This window comes from Ammodytes marinus (genome assembly GCF_949987685.1).
Source record: "Ammodytes marinus genome assembly, chromosome: 7".
NCBI classification, from domain to species: Eukaryota; Metazoa; Chordata; class Actinopteri; order Uranoscopiformes; family Ammodytidae; genus Ammodytes; species Ammodytes marinus.
Genome location: NC_137211.1, coordinates 12,675,134 through 12,691,576, shown reverse-complemented (window position 1 = coordinate 12,691,576; position 16,443 = coordinate 12,675,134). Strand labels below are relative to the sequence as shown.

The following is a 16,443-nucleotide window of genomic DNA, read 5'->3' as shown; positions in this document are numbered from 1 at the left end:
CCCCTGATTCTCTCTCCATCTCTCTAATAATAAAATCAAGTTGAGGTATTAGTATCCCACACCGGTGCACTGAAAAAAAGATGGGATGTTTCCTATGGGTAACCCTTAACTAAGAGGGTTCCTTTTATTTATCAGGATATCAAGAGAGCATGATCTTATCGGTGTCAGTGATGTAGTGTGGTCTTGTCTCAACTCGAGATTTTATGTCAATAAAATGGTCCTTTCATATTCTCAGGTTGTTACTAAAAAACAGACTCAGTGTTGGATCCAAGATGCTTTCTCCTAAGAGATCAAATATCTCATTAGTCAAAACAAATCATGTTGGACCGGTGACTGTCTTTAGTTTCAAGCATCACTTTCATTTGCACTTTTTAACTTTTTTCAATGGTTGTGTTTAAGGTTATTTTTCTCCCTACCATACATCATCCACCCTTCTAAAATTCAATAAATAAATTGTAACAGATTTACCTTTTTCTTCTTCTTTTGGACCACTGTATCTTTAAGACAAAACTACAGGAAAAAGGTGAGTCTGTGATATATATTTTTTTCTTTTTGTGTTTTTTAACACTACCACGTGCAGTCCCCCAACTGCAGAGTGAACAAATCTCGGGAGCAGACCTTTATCTGATGTCCTTGTTCAGCGGGAAAGCAGTGATTTATTAGCCTCCACACCAACAAGCTCTCCATGACCTCTCAGACCCTGCCTCCTTGCAGGGTATACACTACTGCAAGCAGTACACCCTGCAGTCATGGTTCAAGAGCTCCCTCTACTGATGCATCTTGGTAATGTATAGTCATATTCACTCAGAAAGATCAGTAATATAGTTTGCTTGTGGTAGTGCAATTATTATTGACAACCAAATTTAAATGTTTTGAAAAAAAGAGTCTGGTCTCACAAAAGTAGTTTATTGTGCCTCTTACTGTTTATATGGCTTTTCTTTGTATGACAAGAGTTGACATAAACAGAGGCTAGACAACACCTTGGCCATGATGAAAAACAAAAACATAAAACAACATAATCTCAATGTTCTGCCTGCATATCCCATCATTAACATCATGACAGCCCAGCAGGGAGAGAGAGAAAGGATGAGGTCGTCACACAGGAGTTTCTGTGTGACAGCACCGTGCTGAGGACATTCACCCAACGACTGAAAACATGTTAAAGCATTCACACGCACACATGCCCTCTCGCGCACACACACAACTCAATGAAGAGACCTGCCCACGCTGCTACAGAAAGGATGTTCATATTGCTTTAAAGAGACAGAGGGAAAAAAAACACTCTGTACTCTAAGTCAGCCACACTCTCCCAGCTGATCGCCAATAGACATTTTGGCAATAAAGAAATGATACATGAGAACACATTATCCTCCGCTGCTCCTTTAAAAAAGAGAAGAGGATATACACAAGATGATATAATGTCTTTTGGGAGGAGAAGGTAGTTTTCTGCATGGATGCCAGCGCGAGCACAGGTGGGGCTGTGATGAGGATGAGGATGAGGAGGATTATGGCCCCCTCTGGAAGAGTCAAACTGGCATCCATGCTGTTTTCCAGACTTGTCACCTTCTATGTACACGCAGAGGGGTTGAGCTGATCAAAATGGGAGTCGAGAACACACACATAAATATTGCCTGTTTTCTAGCATGCCTGAGGGCAGCTAGGGTTTGGTCCTTACTGAAAAGCCCTGAGTCTGATTCCAAAACAACTTCCATAAGGATTCCTGCTTTTGACTTGCATATGTCTTTGATCGCTGCGTTGATGCATAATGTTTGTTAATGTGCGTGGATGTAATTTTTGTCTACGCATGTGTGTATTTGTCTACTGACATCATCAGGGAGTGCTTAAATGTTGATGTTGGTTGGACATGCTAACGGAGATTTAGGCTCACAGGCAGTCACTCTACTCTTGGCGGACGAGATGTGCCTCACTTGAACGGAGGATCACAAAAGTGCTACATATACGGTGTGAAGTGTAAATCTCTGTCCGGGCACTCGATTCCAGGTCGGCACGTCTGCCACAGTTGAGGGTAGAGTGAAAGAAAGTGTGTGTATGCGTTTTGTATATGTATAATGAGGCTATTATTCAGGTTAGTGCGTGTGTGCATGTGTGTTTGTGTGTGTGTGTGTGGGAGCGCTCTGCTGTGAGGATCACTGGATCATGGCTAGAGTCCCTGCCAGTAGTCAAACTCATGCTCCAAAGATGACTTCTCCTAACTTTGGCACAAAGATACTTACTTCCCGCACTGACAGCATTAGTTGGTTGCAAAAAAAGAGCAAGAGAGAGTAATGCCAATTCCCTGATAACAGAAACTGATTAAGTCACTGCAACATAACAATAGTCCTCTGGGTTGATTATCATTGACATCCACATTGAGCCAAAGTGTCCAAGAAAGCCCCAGCTAAGCATATGTAGCTGCTAGGAAGACCCAGCCAGTTCTGATTGGCCTTCTTTACCTCGGAATCTCTTCTCAGGAAAGCTCTTCAAAGAAAAGAAATCGTCTACAGGATTCATTTATAAAACCAGAATAACAAATAAAGACAAAAAATATAAAAAGGTATATAGATATGTATGGACTTATTCATTAATTGAAAAAAATTAAAACAACCACAAAAACAAATGATAAGCATACTCAATTTGGTTTTGCCCTGTACTCTTGTTTGCTTTTGAGAAATGTGCTTGTTGTAATCCACTGGAATCAACTGCTCAGTTCCGGTGTCTGATTTGGCTGGTTCCCCTATTTAGATATAAACAACAATAGTGAAAAAAGAGACATTTAGCTTTCTCAAAGAGGTTAATGTTTCTTTTTGTCACGTTAACTTCCCTCGTGGCTGCGCCAGGAGTTCATACGGTTTGCTGTCATGTCTCCTTTACTTTACTCTGTCGTATTGTTCACTTGTCATGGACCATGTGGCCTGAGTTAGAAAGTGTCTGTACACATAAGGCTCTGCTGTGCTCCGCCGTGGAGGACACAATGGTGTGCAGTAAAAGGAGAGACAAAGGCGGGGGGAAGGGGATGCCAGCATTTTCTTGGGTAGGGAGTGAGTGAGGTTGTGTTGTGATGTCTCTAAATGTACTGTATGTGTGTGTGAATGTGTGTGTGTGTGTGTTTGAATCTGTATGTGCATATGAGTGTGTGTGTGTGTGTGTGTGTGTGTGTGTGTGTGTGTGTGTGTGTGTGTGTGTGTGTGTGTGTGTGTGTGTATGAAATGCTCTGTTCACTGGGCCCTCCCGACGAGGCCTTTCCTCGCCCCGTCTATGGCATCCAGGACCCCCCAGGGCTCCCCGTCACTGTCCGAGCCCCTGTCTCGCTCTTCGTCGCCCCCGTCGTCATCGTCGTCTTCGTCCTCCTCCTCCTCCGGCGAGGGCTCGCTGCCGTTCTCCGTGGCCCAGCTGTCGTCCTCGTCCTCGGCCTCCTGCTTGAGGACCAGGGCCGGCGCCGGTGGTGGAGGGGGCGGCGGCGGAGGGGGCGGCGGGCTATCATTGCTCTCCGTTTGGTCCTCAAAAGCCTCTGGGTTCTCCAGCATCTCCCTGATCAAAGGAGGCATCGGCCCTGGGATCTCCATCTTCAGAGTGATGGCTCTCTCTGCACCTGGACACAGAAAAAACATGGCAGATAGAGGTAGAGAATTAGTCACATATCAAAGTCAAAGTCAGAGACAAAGTCGCTTTATTGTCAATATCTTCCACTTGTGCCAGACTTGCAGAAGAATCGAAACTACGTTTCTCTACGACCCACGGTGCAAATAGAGGAAATAAGAAATATACACAATAAATACATTCTAAATAGCGCAAAAGGAAAGGCAAAACAACAGTATAGAAAAAGTTAATAAATTGAAATGTGCAATATGAGGAACATTATTTACAATATGTGCAATATGCAGGAAACTGAAATATTATGTACTTTGTATGTGTTTCTGTTAAAAAACCCTGTGCTTTTTTTTATGTAATGGGTTATTATGAATTGTCTAGGCCTTTTTTTATTCAAACCAAAAATGTAACAGAAATTACTGTCTTCATACTAACCCTTTGTGCTGATGCCCCTGAGGTCGGTGATCTTCATCAGCATGCGGGGGAACATGTGAGGTTTGTTGGGGCGGCGGCGGCGGGCGTAAATCTTCAAGGCCTCCAGCAGAGGCTCCTGCAGCTTATCCACTTTCTGAGGCTCTTCTAGATCCATACGATCTGATGGGAGTGAAGAAAACACAGAAAATTCTCTATATTCCCAGCGTTTTACATTCACGTGAAAAAAACAAAGAATTGTTGCAAGTTTTATAATTGTTTAGAATAACTACATATGAAAAATAATAATCAGCTATTTTACTTTAATCATATATCAAAGCAGTGACACAGATTCAGACACTCCTTCTTTACAATTTACAACTATCAGTGTGTGTGTGTGTGTGTGTGTGTGTGTGTGTGTGTGTGTGCGTGTATGATGCAGTACCTCCACAGATGAGGCAGATGGCGCTGAGGAGGCCGGTTTCTGTGTCGTCCATCTCAAGGGGTAGAAGCTGGCCAGCGAAAGCAAACACCAGGTCCGTGAGGGGGCCGAAGCCGGCGTTGTGCATCTGAGTCCGGTTCAGTGTCAGGCCATCTGAGAAGGTCATAGTGTCCTGTTCTGGGGTGTAACGTGTGCAGATCCTCAGCATCTGTAAGCAGAAGAAGGTTGGCAAAACTTTTTAGTAGAGCAAAACATGATGTCACAAGGTTTTAAAAGGTGGAGTCAGCGATTCTGGATAATGCTTAGTGTAAAAATCGGTGAAAATCTGCTCACAATCTATTACCTGTCTATAACTAGGCTCTGTCAACGGGCATGTTGCCAACTACCGTTGGCCCCCTTTGTTTACATACCCTGTGGTTACATACAGTTTACAGAGCACAGGCTGTGTATTTCCACCATTATTTGTTTCGGCGCACACACAATACGGGGACAGGTAGTGGAAAGTGATGAGATATTCTCAGATTTTGACAAGAAGTGATTCTGACAAAAGAACGTTCTCCAGAATCTCTGACTCCTCCTTTAATGGAGCACCAAAATATCTGCAGTGGCTCAACAAATAAATATCAGCTCAAGAGTCATGCTATTTCTGTGAATACACTCCCACAACAAACACACACAGTGGGCTCTTTTCTTTCTGGGCATACCTTCCTGCACTTCCACTTTTCATCACCAGATGCCAGTATTCCCTAATCTGTCAAGTAACTTCTCAGTAAAAAAGGGGGTTCTTGCTGTCAGAGTGAAGAGGACAAATACATTGGTTCCAATCCTCACCAGTATGTCCAGGCAGGCCGACTTGAGTAGAGTGATCTGGTCAGCGATGGTGAGGGTGGTGAAACCTGGCAGCCGCTTGGCAAATTCAACAATCTTGATGATGCATTTGGTGGAGAGCTCACTGAACTTGTCCCATAAACCCAGATCCAGCTGGACACGGTGGTCTGAGCTAGAGTTCTGAACGCACACACAAGAGAAGACAGAACAGTACGACGTTAGAGAGGTGGTGTGCAAACCTGTCAGCATTGAGGCCTAGCGTGTCTAAGCCTCACAAAACATTTACATTTTACATCAATCAAGGGAGAGGAAAAAAAATCCATTTACATGTTGCATCAATCACTCGGAGGCCACACAGATGGCTTATTGGGGAACTGAATTAGTTAACCACCTCTATGTTGAGAAAGCTAAGTGAATATACGTCTTTGCATGCACTCAGTGACGGCACATAGCTTGGAGACTGTCGCCACACACGGTACGAGTGGACAGCAGTGCAGCAGGGTGTGTGTGTGTGTGTGTGTGTGTGTGTGTGTGTGTGTGTGTGTGTGTGTGTGTGTGTGTGTGTGTGTGTGTGTGTGTGTGTGTGTGTGTGTGTGAGTGACTTACGGTATGGTACTTGCCCAATTGGCCAAGTGATGGGAAGGTTTCTTTGTGAGCTTTGCTGACTTTATTGACCAACTCCTCTAGCTCTCCGCTAAGCTCATAGCTCTCTGGAAGCACCACCTCCTCCTTCACATCCTTCTTCTTCTTGTTTCTGTCATTACGCACTGCTATGGAAAGAAAAGCAAGACGAACAGTTAGAGCAGAAACTCGCCACCACTTCGTACAACAAAACCCCTTCTCTCAAGTGATTTCATAGATCAGCTACAGAATGTTCCTCTCCTTTTATCTGTGGCCACACATGTAAAAACATCCACAGCAGCCCTCATGATCTCTGTCTTTCACCACTGTCAAGGACATTGTGCTGGATAGTGGAAACCAGAACTCAGAAGCAACTGAGGTTGCTCTTAACAGTATTAACATATTTCCTTTAGCACGGCACGGATACCGGCTATCTCTTTCTTATCACCCGCTCTCTTCCTTGTCCATCTCTCTATCCACTTGACCGGTGCAAATAAGCCAGTCCTCTACTCTCTCTCCCTCTCTGCCTCCTCTCCCTCCTCCTCCTCCTCCTCCTCCCATACTTTCCTTCCTCTCAGGATATCCAGTAATAGCAGAGGCACAATGTGATCCCGGTCTTAACACACATCCCACACAAACATTACACCCACATACATGTCCCACGGGCTCTGTGAAGGGCAAGGAACTGCCACTTGCACACACACACAGGCACAGAAACACAAGGTCAAACTAAAGAGGGCACAAAGCAGTGTCTTTGATATGGCAAACAGCGTGAATCCTGCCGCCATTAACTTTGTCAAAGCCCGGGATCCTGTTTTCTGCTCTTTATGAATGACAGCTGTGTCTGTGTAGAGCCAGAGGGGCGAGGTTCCATATTGAAACGGGAAGTCAGAATCATTTTGTGATGCAATGAGTCATATGATTGGTACTGTGCCCAGCCTCGCCCCGATCACCACCCCTGGTAGGCTCATCATCTGCCTCTGTCTCTCTGCTGCATATTTCCCCATAGTCTCTAAGTGAGAACTGAGCATACAAACATCAATATGTTCACACTGTGTGAATCAGGTCGGATGGTTCATTTGGTTGTAAAAACAAACAAACATAAATCTGATTTAAGCCAAATTGAATTAAATATCAGGATAACTGTGTCTTCATCTCCATGTCTGAAACATTTGGATCTGCATTCTTGTGTGTGTGTGTGTGTGTGTGTGTGTGTGTGTGTGTGTGTGTGTGTGTGTGAGAGAGAGAGAGAGAGAGAGAGAGAGAGAGAGAGAGAGAGAGAGAGAGAGAGAGAGAGAGAGAGAGAGAGAGAGAGACACTATTCATCCATGTTTTGAGGGCCTCACCTTCCTTGGACATGCCGACCTCAAAGCACTTCTGCAGCCTGCAGTACTGGCAGCGGTTGCGCGTGACCTTGTTGATCTGACAGTTCTTGTCTCGGTGGCAGGTGTACACCATGTTCTTCTGGATACTGCGGCGGAAGAAACCCTGGAGCACCAGGAAGCGGGGAGACAAAAGGGGAGAGGGCAAGAGAGACACATTGTGTGTTACAGTCGAGTCATCAAATGAGGGATGTGGCATTTAACTGTTTGAATCTGGAAGAGAAAAGCTAAATGTTCTAGAATTTTAACTCTTCACTTTTTCCACTTCCTTTTTTCTTTCTTCTCAGATTTTTCATTATTCACGATATAACTCATATTAGAGAAGTAGTACAAGACCGCCTATAGGGCTCTTTACCCTCTTATCTTTATGATAAGGCAGCTAACGCATAAGTCATAATTCTTGCAAACCCTTTTTTTTCTTCTAAATGCAAGTAATAAATCCAGACAAAGCGGAGCTGAAAAGAATCTGGCAGGTCCTTCTCACCTTGCAGCCCTCACAGGAACTGACCCCATAGTGGTACCCTGAGGACTTGTCCTGGCACACAAAGCAGGGCTTGTAGATACGCGGTGGGGGAGGTGGAGACGGAGAACTGGGGACCATCTCCTCCGAGCTGGTGCTCTGGGTCTCCACCGCTATGGACAAGAAGAAGAAAAAAGAAGAGCACATGAGCACATGATTTGTCACAAATCAATGTCCGACAGCTACCGTGCGGTGACATGCATTCTTGTCGATACATGTAGCAGATGTGGATAGTCAAGTGTGTTTGACTGCATTCATTCAAACTCATGATCTGACAAGTGACAACATTTTCCTTTTCAATTTACTTTGTGTGGCCGGCGAGAGATGAAGAGTAACGGTTGTGTTCAGTGGATATACTTTTGGCCTGGGGGGGAATTAAGATACATTATCACATATTCCTTTTGAGCCTTGTCTCCCCCTGGGACAAATTGATAAGAGAGCGAAAGAGGGAATAGAGCATGAATTAAAGGCATCAATTTTTATTTCCAGACACCAATTACCACCCTTAGGGGCAGCACTCACGTGTGTATTTGGGGAGATTATTGTTCTTGTGAGAACACAATGAAACCAAGGAAAGATGACTCACTGACAACAGAGACAAAACGGTTTTCTAAAGCAGTAAGCAAGAGTGCCGTTGATTGACAGCTTCTCCGATAAGGCCAGGTAACAGGAGTGAGCTGTTGCAGCCAAGAGTCAAAGCTGGCTCTTCCTCATTCCACAGACTGACAGCGCATGATGACATCTTGCACGCACAGAGTTGACGCATGTCGAACACACATGCGTGCAAAGCGTGTGTAAGGTTCTCCATCTACCTTTCAAACTGGAACACAACTGTGACTTCAGCACCACTTAGAGTCACATATTTGCTACGGTACATTACACTTCACTATATTCCAAAGTGAAACACACAGGCTCATTCGGATGTTCTAGTGTTTGGCGTATGGATTCCATACTTCCCCTTGAGAAACATAAGCTGGGGCACACACATAGGACCAGACCCTCATCACACATGCTAGTCTGCACAAACTCACAGACACACATGTTGCTCAGGGGAAGTATGGAATCCATACGCTGCAAACTTGAACATCCACTTACCCGAAAGCACCTCTTTCAACTTTCACCCTTGGTTACCCTCAAACTTCACCACTCCCCCAACTCTCCATCCCCACCACCCCCTGACACACAAACCCTATTTTTCTCTTGTTTCCTGGCCCTAAATTCCTCAGTGCAGCCTTGCCAGGTTTTAATAGAGGCCTAGGCTCGTAAGGCGGCCTATAAAGGCGGTCCCATGGCTGGACTTGAGGCCCCAGCTCGACTGGCCCAAACTTTATTGGGACTCGGTCACCTTGGGCAGCTATTCACACCACCAGCTGTAGCTCCCAGCCCGTAAAAAAAGCCAATCATAAAATAAAAAACAGGGAGGCTCTAAAATTCTAACTTTTACTGCCCCACCTCCCCCCAGCACCTTCAATGGAAAGCACAGAGGGCTAGCCTAAACTTAACCTACAGCTACCCCCTCCTCCCCTCTCTCACACCCAAGGCTGAGGCAAAACCCACCAGCTTGGCTTTTTACAAGAGAGGGGAGACTTCAAAAAGAAGAAAAAAGGGGGCCTTAAAAAGAGGAATTTGATAAAAAACAGAGAAAGGGACAGAGGGGGAATGGGGGAGGAGGGGACACAGTTGCTCCTGAGGGCAAGTCTTGTTCAAGACCAAGATGACCATTACTACCACTCTGGCTACAGCTGCTGCGACTGGCCAGCTAGTACCTCATTAATGATACTAACAGAAATATGTTGGACATTTTCATTTGTTGCCTGCTGCTCAAACATCTGTTTTTCATATGTGTTTTTATATTTGACTACTTAGAAATCCACATTCAAATTCCTCCTTTGAAAGCCGTACTTTGCTGGAGGCAAAGATGTTTTCCATTAGTTTTAATAGTGATCCCAAAGCCAAATGTGCAAATCAATCTCAAACCCAAAGTTTTACGCCCGCTGAATGTTTCTACAGCAGTTCTCCTATCTCCCTGGCCAGAATGTAACAAAGCAGCAGGGTCAGTGGGAGAGCAGAAACCCTCTGAACGTGCCATGAACCTCTGTGTTTATGCAATAATAACAGCAGCAAATGAGACTCCAGACCGAGTGCTGACAACCCCTTTGGAAAAAAAGGACAAACCATATGTGGCGTCAAGTAACGAACACTGACTGACACCGTCTAAATGGGGGGAGAAAGCCAGGCCAACAGAGAGAAAGGGCCGTCCTGGAGAAAACTCAGAGACAGCAGCAGCGAGCGAGAGAGAGAGAGAGAGAAAAAATACATCAGGCTCAGTCAACACGTTGAACCTGGTTCCTGCCAGAGAACATGACTCCTGTACCCGCCTCCCCAAGACCTCGCCTCATTCAGCCCTGCTCCATCCAGAAATCCCCCGCACCACTTACCCCAGGGCGCCACAGTGAGAGGGCCCATTCAGGCAGGCCGACATGAGCCCCCTTTTACCCAGTCTCCTCAACTCAGCTCATCACTGTTTAGAAAACAAAGCCCTGTGAAATGAGAGGCCCTCCTTATCAGTGCTCCGAAGGCCCAGGGCACTATTTGCATGACAATCCGGCCGGCCGAGGCCTGTGAGCCGATGACGGACGGATGAGATGAGAAGAGTGGGATAGGTGGGTGGCTGCTGTTGTTGGGGGGAGGAGAAAAGGAGGATAAGAGAGGCAAAAAAAGGAGGGATAGTTGAGTTACCAGTAGCCACTGTTGGTTTCCTGCTAAGTATCAGTTTACGCCCTAATCCCTTCTCTCAATGCTCTGTGCACAAGTGGCCCAGCTGCACTGATGAGGCCTAATCCCTTGGTCACACACACACACACACACACAGATACTATTCAATGGCTACAAACTACACACACGCAGGAGGATAATATTCACTAGCTACAAACTAGCAAACAACCCCCCCCCCCTACACACACACACAACACACTCTCTACTAAAGTGCTTCAGCCCGAGTGGGAAGTGCTGTACATCATTCTCCACTCCACAACCTCATTAGATGTGAAATGTAACTGTACACGACAGAAATAGCTGTTTAGCTGAAGGTGACTTCAACTAGGTCAATTACATTATATTCTAGGTCAAGTCAGCTGGGCCAATCGACGTCCCTTTGGGTTCAACAGAGACAATAGGAGCGATAAATAGAGAGTGAGAATAGGACGGGATAATATAGAAAAACAACTGACTTTCTGGCAACACTAAAGCTGCCTGTTGGTCACTCGACTGGAAAGGGGAGCGTTTCCAATGTACAGTATGTGAGTAAATGCATGACTATGTGGCCCGTGTTTTATGTTGCAACACACTCCTTTTAACTGAGCAGCATATGACATTCTGGCAGGGTAACAAGTTTTTCTTTCACAATAGGCCTGCAGATTTTGTCTACGTGACTTGTTAGTTTGATTGAATCTTTAGTGAGACACTGTTCCAGAGGTCTTGTCTTGGCATGGGAGAGTGAATCCACAGGCTGTTTTTTTGTGTGAGGACTGTGCACATGCAGTACGGTACATGAGTGAGCGTCACAGACATATTTGTCGATGTTCACTTCTGTTTTTATGTCGTTTGCGTGTGCTTCACCAGCCTGGGGCACTGCCTATCTATGACCTCTTTTTGATTTGCAAATGCAGGACTGTTTGTAACAGTGCAGCAGTGAGCTCCACTATTTCCCCATTAAAATATCCTTGCGTTGTGTGTGTGTGTGTGTGTGTGTGTGTGTGTGTGTGTGTGTGTGTGTGTGTGTGTGTGTGTGTGTGTGTGTGTGCGTGCGTTAGTTGTCGGGTTCAAGTTTTCCCTTCTTTTCGTGTCAAACTGCAAGCGCAGGCATGAAGGGCCATTGTCTCCATCTCCCTTCATTAAACAGCCTGCAAAGTTTGCATGTTCCCATCAAATGCACTGAGCAGTAAAAGAGTGTGTGAGACTTGGAGGCAGTGTGTGAGAGAGGGGCACACAGGAGGGCTCGCTGTGAAATGAGGGCTGGTTACTGGGCAGACAGCAGTGGCAGAAGGGGAGCAGATTGAGAGAGGGTGGCAAACAGTGGGTGGGCAGGCTTGCTGGCACGTTAGGTGGGGCCTTTGAGGGTGCCCCTGGCCCTCTACCCTATGGCATAGGCTAAGGCACCACAGGGTTGCTCCCTGATTGACCATAGGCAAATCGAAAGGTTTCTATGAAGAACTGGGCTTCACGAAAGAGGAAAAGAAAGTACCACACCCTTGTCAGTGCATGGTGCCAGCATGTTTCACTCTCGTTCTCTGTGTTCCTCTGCCATCTTCCTGCCATCCCCCCTTAGGCTTCTGCTACAAGGTCCCACACAACAGACCGGCTTCCTTCCTCTTTGTCAGTACCAGTCTTTCCGGAGGATCTCCGTCACTGCTTTTGGAGCCACATCTCTGTGTGTCCCTCGCTGCTACGCCTCCTTCTCACATGTGCTCTCATTTCCCACAGGTCGATTATCACTGCCACTCTGTTCAAGCTCTGTTGCACACAGTTGAGTCACCTGCCAGCTGTAAGGGTTGGAGGTCTATCAAGTCTGTATTGTGAGTGTGTGTGTGTGTGTGTGTGTGTGTGTGTGTGTGTGTGTGTGTGTGTGTGTGTGTGTGTGTGTGTGTGTGTGTGTGTGTGTGTGTTACACAAGCACTCACAATACAATGTAAACTGCCTGCAACTGAGAAAGAAATACTTTATATGGTGGAGTAGTCAAAAGCTTGCGAGGAGGGAGGGAGGGAGGAATGTGTGTGTGTGTGTGTGTGTGTGTGTGTGTGTGTGTGTGTGTGTGTGTGTGTGTGTGTGTGTGTGTGTGTGTGTGTGTGTGTTGACAAGGAGGGGGGATGCTTTCATTAAAAGGTGCTGAGCAGTAGCAACGCCTTTCAACAGCTGTCAGAAAGCTCATTACCTGGGCTCCTAGACACAAACACACATAGGCCTACACAGACTCACACGTCTGTAAAGGGGCGCTGCAAAGCTGTTTTTTTTAAATAGGTCGATGATAAAATTGGGCTGCTGACCCGGAGATAGCTCAGGTACGAGCAGTGAAAACCCACCTAACTGGCCAGGAGTTGCGAGAAATCATAACACATTAATCATCCACAGACACACACACACACACACACACACACACACACACACACACACACACACACACACACACACACCCCTCCAGGAATTTACACCCTCCTGTCAGAACCAGCATAAAGTCAGGAAACACTGAGACATGTGAGTGCACATGATGAACGCATATAATCCTATACGAGAGGACATTTTGACATGTGTTCATGGCGGCCATGAGGGCTAATGGCAAAACTCTGGATTTTTTGAGAGTGGCACAACGTGACATGTCACACAAACTCCTGCCAACACACACACACACTTAACACTTCTTTATATATAGCTCCAACAAATAAAGTGTACAAGCGGAGCCGCACAGGAAAGGCGGCAGGTGGTATAAGCCTTTATCCTCAGGGAACATTTTAAAAAGTGGAATTACCCTCGCAGTCTGGTGGTGCTCTCAAAACACCCTTTCTTCTTTACAGCACCTCATAAAGAGCCTTTTGATATTTTCTTGATGGAGTTTGCCAAGCACCAACATTTGGCATCAAGCAACCCCCCCCCCCCCTCCCTCCTCTTTCCTGCACCACACAACCCTGTCAAGAAACACACAACTTGGCTTCAAACAGACACACTTGGCCACCAAGCTGCCTGTCCCCTATGAACCCTGCAAATAAAAAAAATTAAAAAAGTTTCCTTCAAATGTCCTTGTACAAGACCTGAGGAAGGAGGTATTAAACAGGGAGGAACATTTCAAAGGGAACATAATTTCAATGAAAGGGTTTTTTCGTCAGTGGCCTTTAATGGCAAGTGCAGGAAAAAGCAGACAGTCAAGTGCAGATCAGTGGAAAAAATTTCCCCCCCCCCCCCCTCCTCAACCCTGCGGTGAGCTCCAGCTGACTCTTCATCTGCCCACCAGAAGACAGGGAGGAACACAGCTCTCCTCCAATGGCTGGAGAATGAACTCAAAGCTGGCAATCGGGCGCAGGCCTGGGCCATTGATCATGTCAAGGAGACAGGACAACTCACGGGTAGGCGCGGAAGCAGACAGAGAGCGGAGGCAGGCAGACAGACAGGCGAGGTGAAGAGAGAAGAGCGGAGAGCAAAGAGGAAAGTCTTCCAGGCAAACCCCCTAGTCTTTGATCCTCAGGTTGTTTCTCGTCCTCCCAGACTTCCTCTCACCATCTGTAGCCCTGGCTCTCACCTGTCTGTCTCTGGCAAGGCCACTATAGCGCTTGTTTAATTGCTATTGCTTCCTCCTCGCAACAATAGAAACCTACAAAAGTAGAAGTAGCCCAGCCGTGGCTGCAGCCTCGCTCTGTCAGAGGAAGTGAGGGGAAAGGAGGATAACGTAAACAACAACAGTAGTATTCACTCCGGCTCATTGGGGAAGCACCGCAGACCAAAGCGTGCAAGCACTAACCGCTTGGTAGAAGGAACAAGCACACCCACAAGTAGTACTACAGAGTTTTATTCCCACTGAATATGTAAATGGCCTTAGCCCAAGCATCTGCACACACACTTCTTCCAAGCATTTCCTCTTTCTTTTCTCCTCCCTATAGGCTGCAGTTCAATGACAGTTTTACAAGATCATGCAAAGTCCCAGCCACTGTCCCATTTGTATTCACAGAAACAAGTTTGCTCCATCTATTCACTTTGACACAAACCCAAAGAATGAGATTAAGACAGATGAAACTGGCACAAACACTTGACTCATATCATGTGCAAATGTAACTCTGAATCTTCTGCTTTGAGTGTTTTAGTGAAGCAATGATGCATATCAGAGTGTTTCACTTTTGCTTGGCAACCAACTGCCAACAGGTTGCCCAACTGTGTCTGGGCGGAGGCTGTCAGAGCACTGACAAGAAATTCAAATGACAGTGATTCATTTCCTTCTCTGTCTACCTCTCGACGTGTGGGAAGTCCCGTGTGAGGCTGGTATGGGGCAATATCGTCACATTTTGACATTGTGACTGTAACCATTCGGAGAAATGAAGTCACTTAGAAATTCAGTCAGTTCTCTCAAAACAACAGGCTACCCTGAACTCATTTAGCATTCCTTAATAAGGCGTAAATCATCCCAGGCAGCCCCTAACTCCTTTGCTGGATCACTTCCTGTCTAACTGGCTGTCTGTCTGCCTGGCTGGTTTCATCTCAGCAATTTTTGGCAAATTTGAGGCTCTTAAACTGTAGAGCAGTAGCTGATACATCCAGGCCTACTCTCAGGAAGACTACAGTTGGCTCTCAATGAATCACAGGCCATGCTACAGTGAACCCATGGACACATTTTCTGCTAGTTTGTAGCCACTGAATAGCATGTGCTTTTTGCCTTTGTCCGTGCATGTCTGCTTGTGAGTGTGTGTCGTGTGTAAATGAGAATGGACTTTTTGTGTCCAATGCAAGACATCACCCACTGAAACAGTGAGTGCACTGCAGTAATTGTTATCAGTCTGCAGAAGCTTGAAAAAGGATTTAGTAAGCTACATTTTTACACGGGAAACTGGATTTAATATCAACGTTTACACCTAACCAAGAGGGATTGTTATCATGGGTACATGACAAAGAGCCAGCACAGGGAAGGTATCGCTTCGAAGGCAATACATCAGGACAACAGGAAAAAACATTACTATAACTCTGCTTCCTTGTATCCAAAACACATAAATCTGAATCCGACTAAAACGGAAATGTGAATAAATAAGTCAGTTCCCACAGCTGTTTAGTAGAATGTTTTGTTAAAATCGGACCCATGCTTACAGTAAAAGGGAAAACTGTGTGGTCTGAGAATCTTGGTTAAAAAAATATGATAGTAGGTTGGAAAGAAATCTGATTACTGACCAGCTGTATGGAAAGTTTTCAAGATGTGAACACATTCTGCTGTTTCCTGCCTTAACCTGATTTTACCCAATAACCTGGTTTCATGTGCGCACACATACACTTGGTCGGCAAGTACACACAGAAGCGCACACACACGCACACTCACACACACACACACACACAAGCACAAAGTGGCATCTGTGAAGTTCTCCGTTGACATTCATGTTCTTCCCATAAAAAATCTTAAACTAGTGTACAATTACAGGCACACCTGTTCCCCTTAGTGATCAAACAGGCGACAGACACACAAACAAAATTAACTAATGCAAGTATATAGGAATGAGCTTGTGCACCATTTCAAGGGAAGTGGTCATGGCCGTTGCACATATGTACCTTGGCAGAATTTGACTAATGTCGAAGTGAAAACAACGCCAGCGGGCCTCCCTCCCTCCCATCGGATAACTCCTTTTCCATCTCTCTCCACCCCTGAGCCCACATAATAGCTGTACTACACCAGCCGCCCACCACTCCCTGCCAAACACTGGGTAAACACAGCCCATTCACACACAAACACACACACACACACACACACACACACACACACACAGAGGAGAGGACAGTCGGGCTCGTCTGGGTTTAGAGTCCCGGCTTGGCTGCCCGAGCCCTCCGCTTCTCATAACACTGAGCCCCTAGCAACGCTCGAGCCAAGCCGTCAGTCAATAACATGGTGGTAACAGAACTGCTATCTTCACACT

General features: G+C 45.9%; 1 protein-coding gene across 3 annotated transcripts in view; it reads right to left on the bottom strand.

Moving 5' to 3' along the window:
• Positions 1-890: 890 nt before the first annotated feature.
• rarga (retinoic acid receptor gamma a) overlaps positions 891-16,443 on the bottom strand; it is a 46,288-nt gene continuing 30,735 nt past the window's right edge. For all 3 annotated transcript variants that reach the window (XM_080031134.1, XM_080031133.1, XM_080031135.1), the window contains 7 exons: positions 7,757-7,905; positions 7,237-7,378; positions 5,876-6,039; positions 5,273-5,449; positions 4,445-4,649; positions 4,024-4,182; positions 891-3,589 (listed from right to left, as the gene is read on the bottom strand). In XM_080031134.1, coding sequence (XP_079887260.1) covers positions 3,216-3,589; positions 4,024-4,182; positions 4,445-4,649; positions 5,273-5,449; positions 5,876-6,039; positions 7,237-7,378; positions 7,757-7,905 — 1,370 coding nt within the window. In that variant the 3' untranslated portion in view covers positions 891-3,215. The remainder of the gene's footprint in view (positions 3,590-4,023; positions 4,183-4,444; positions 4,650-5,272; positions 5,450-5,875; positions 6,040-7,236; positions 7,379-7,756; positions 7,906-16,443) is intronic.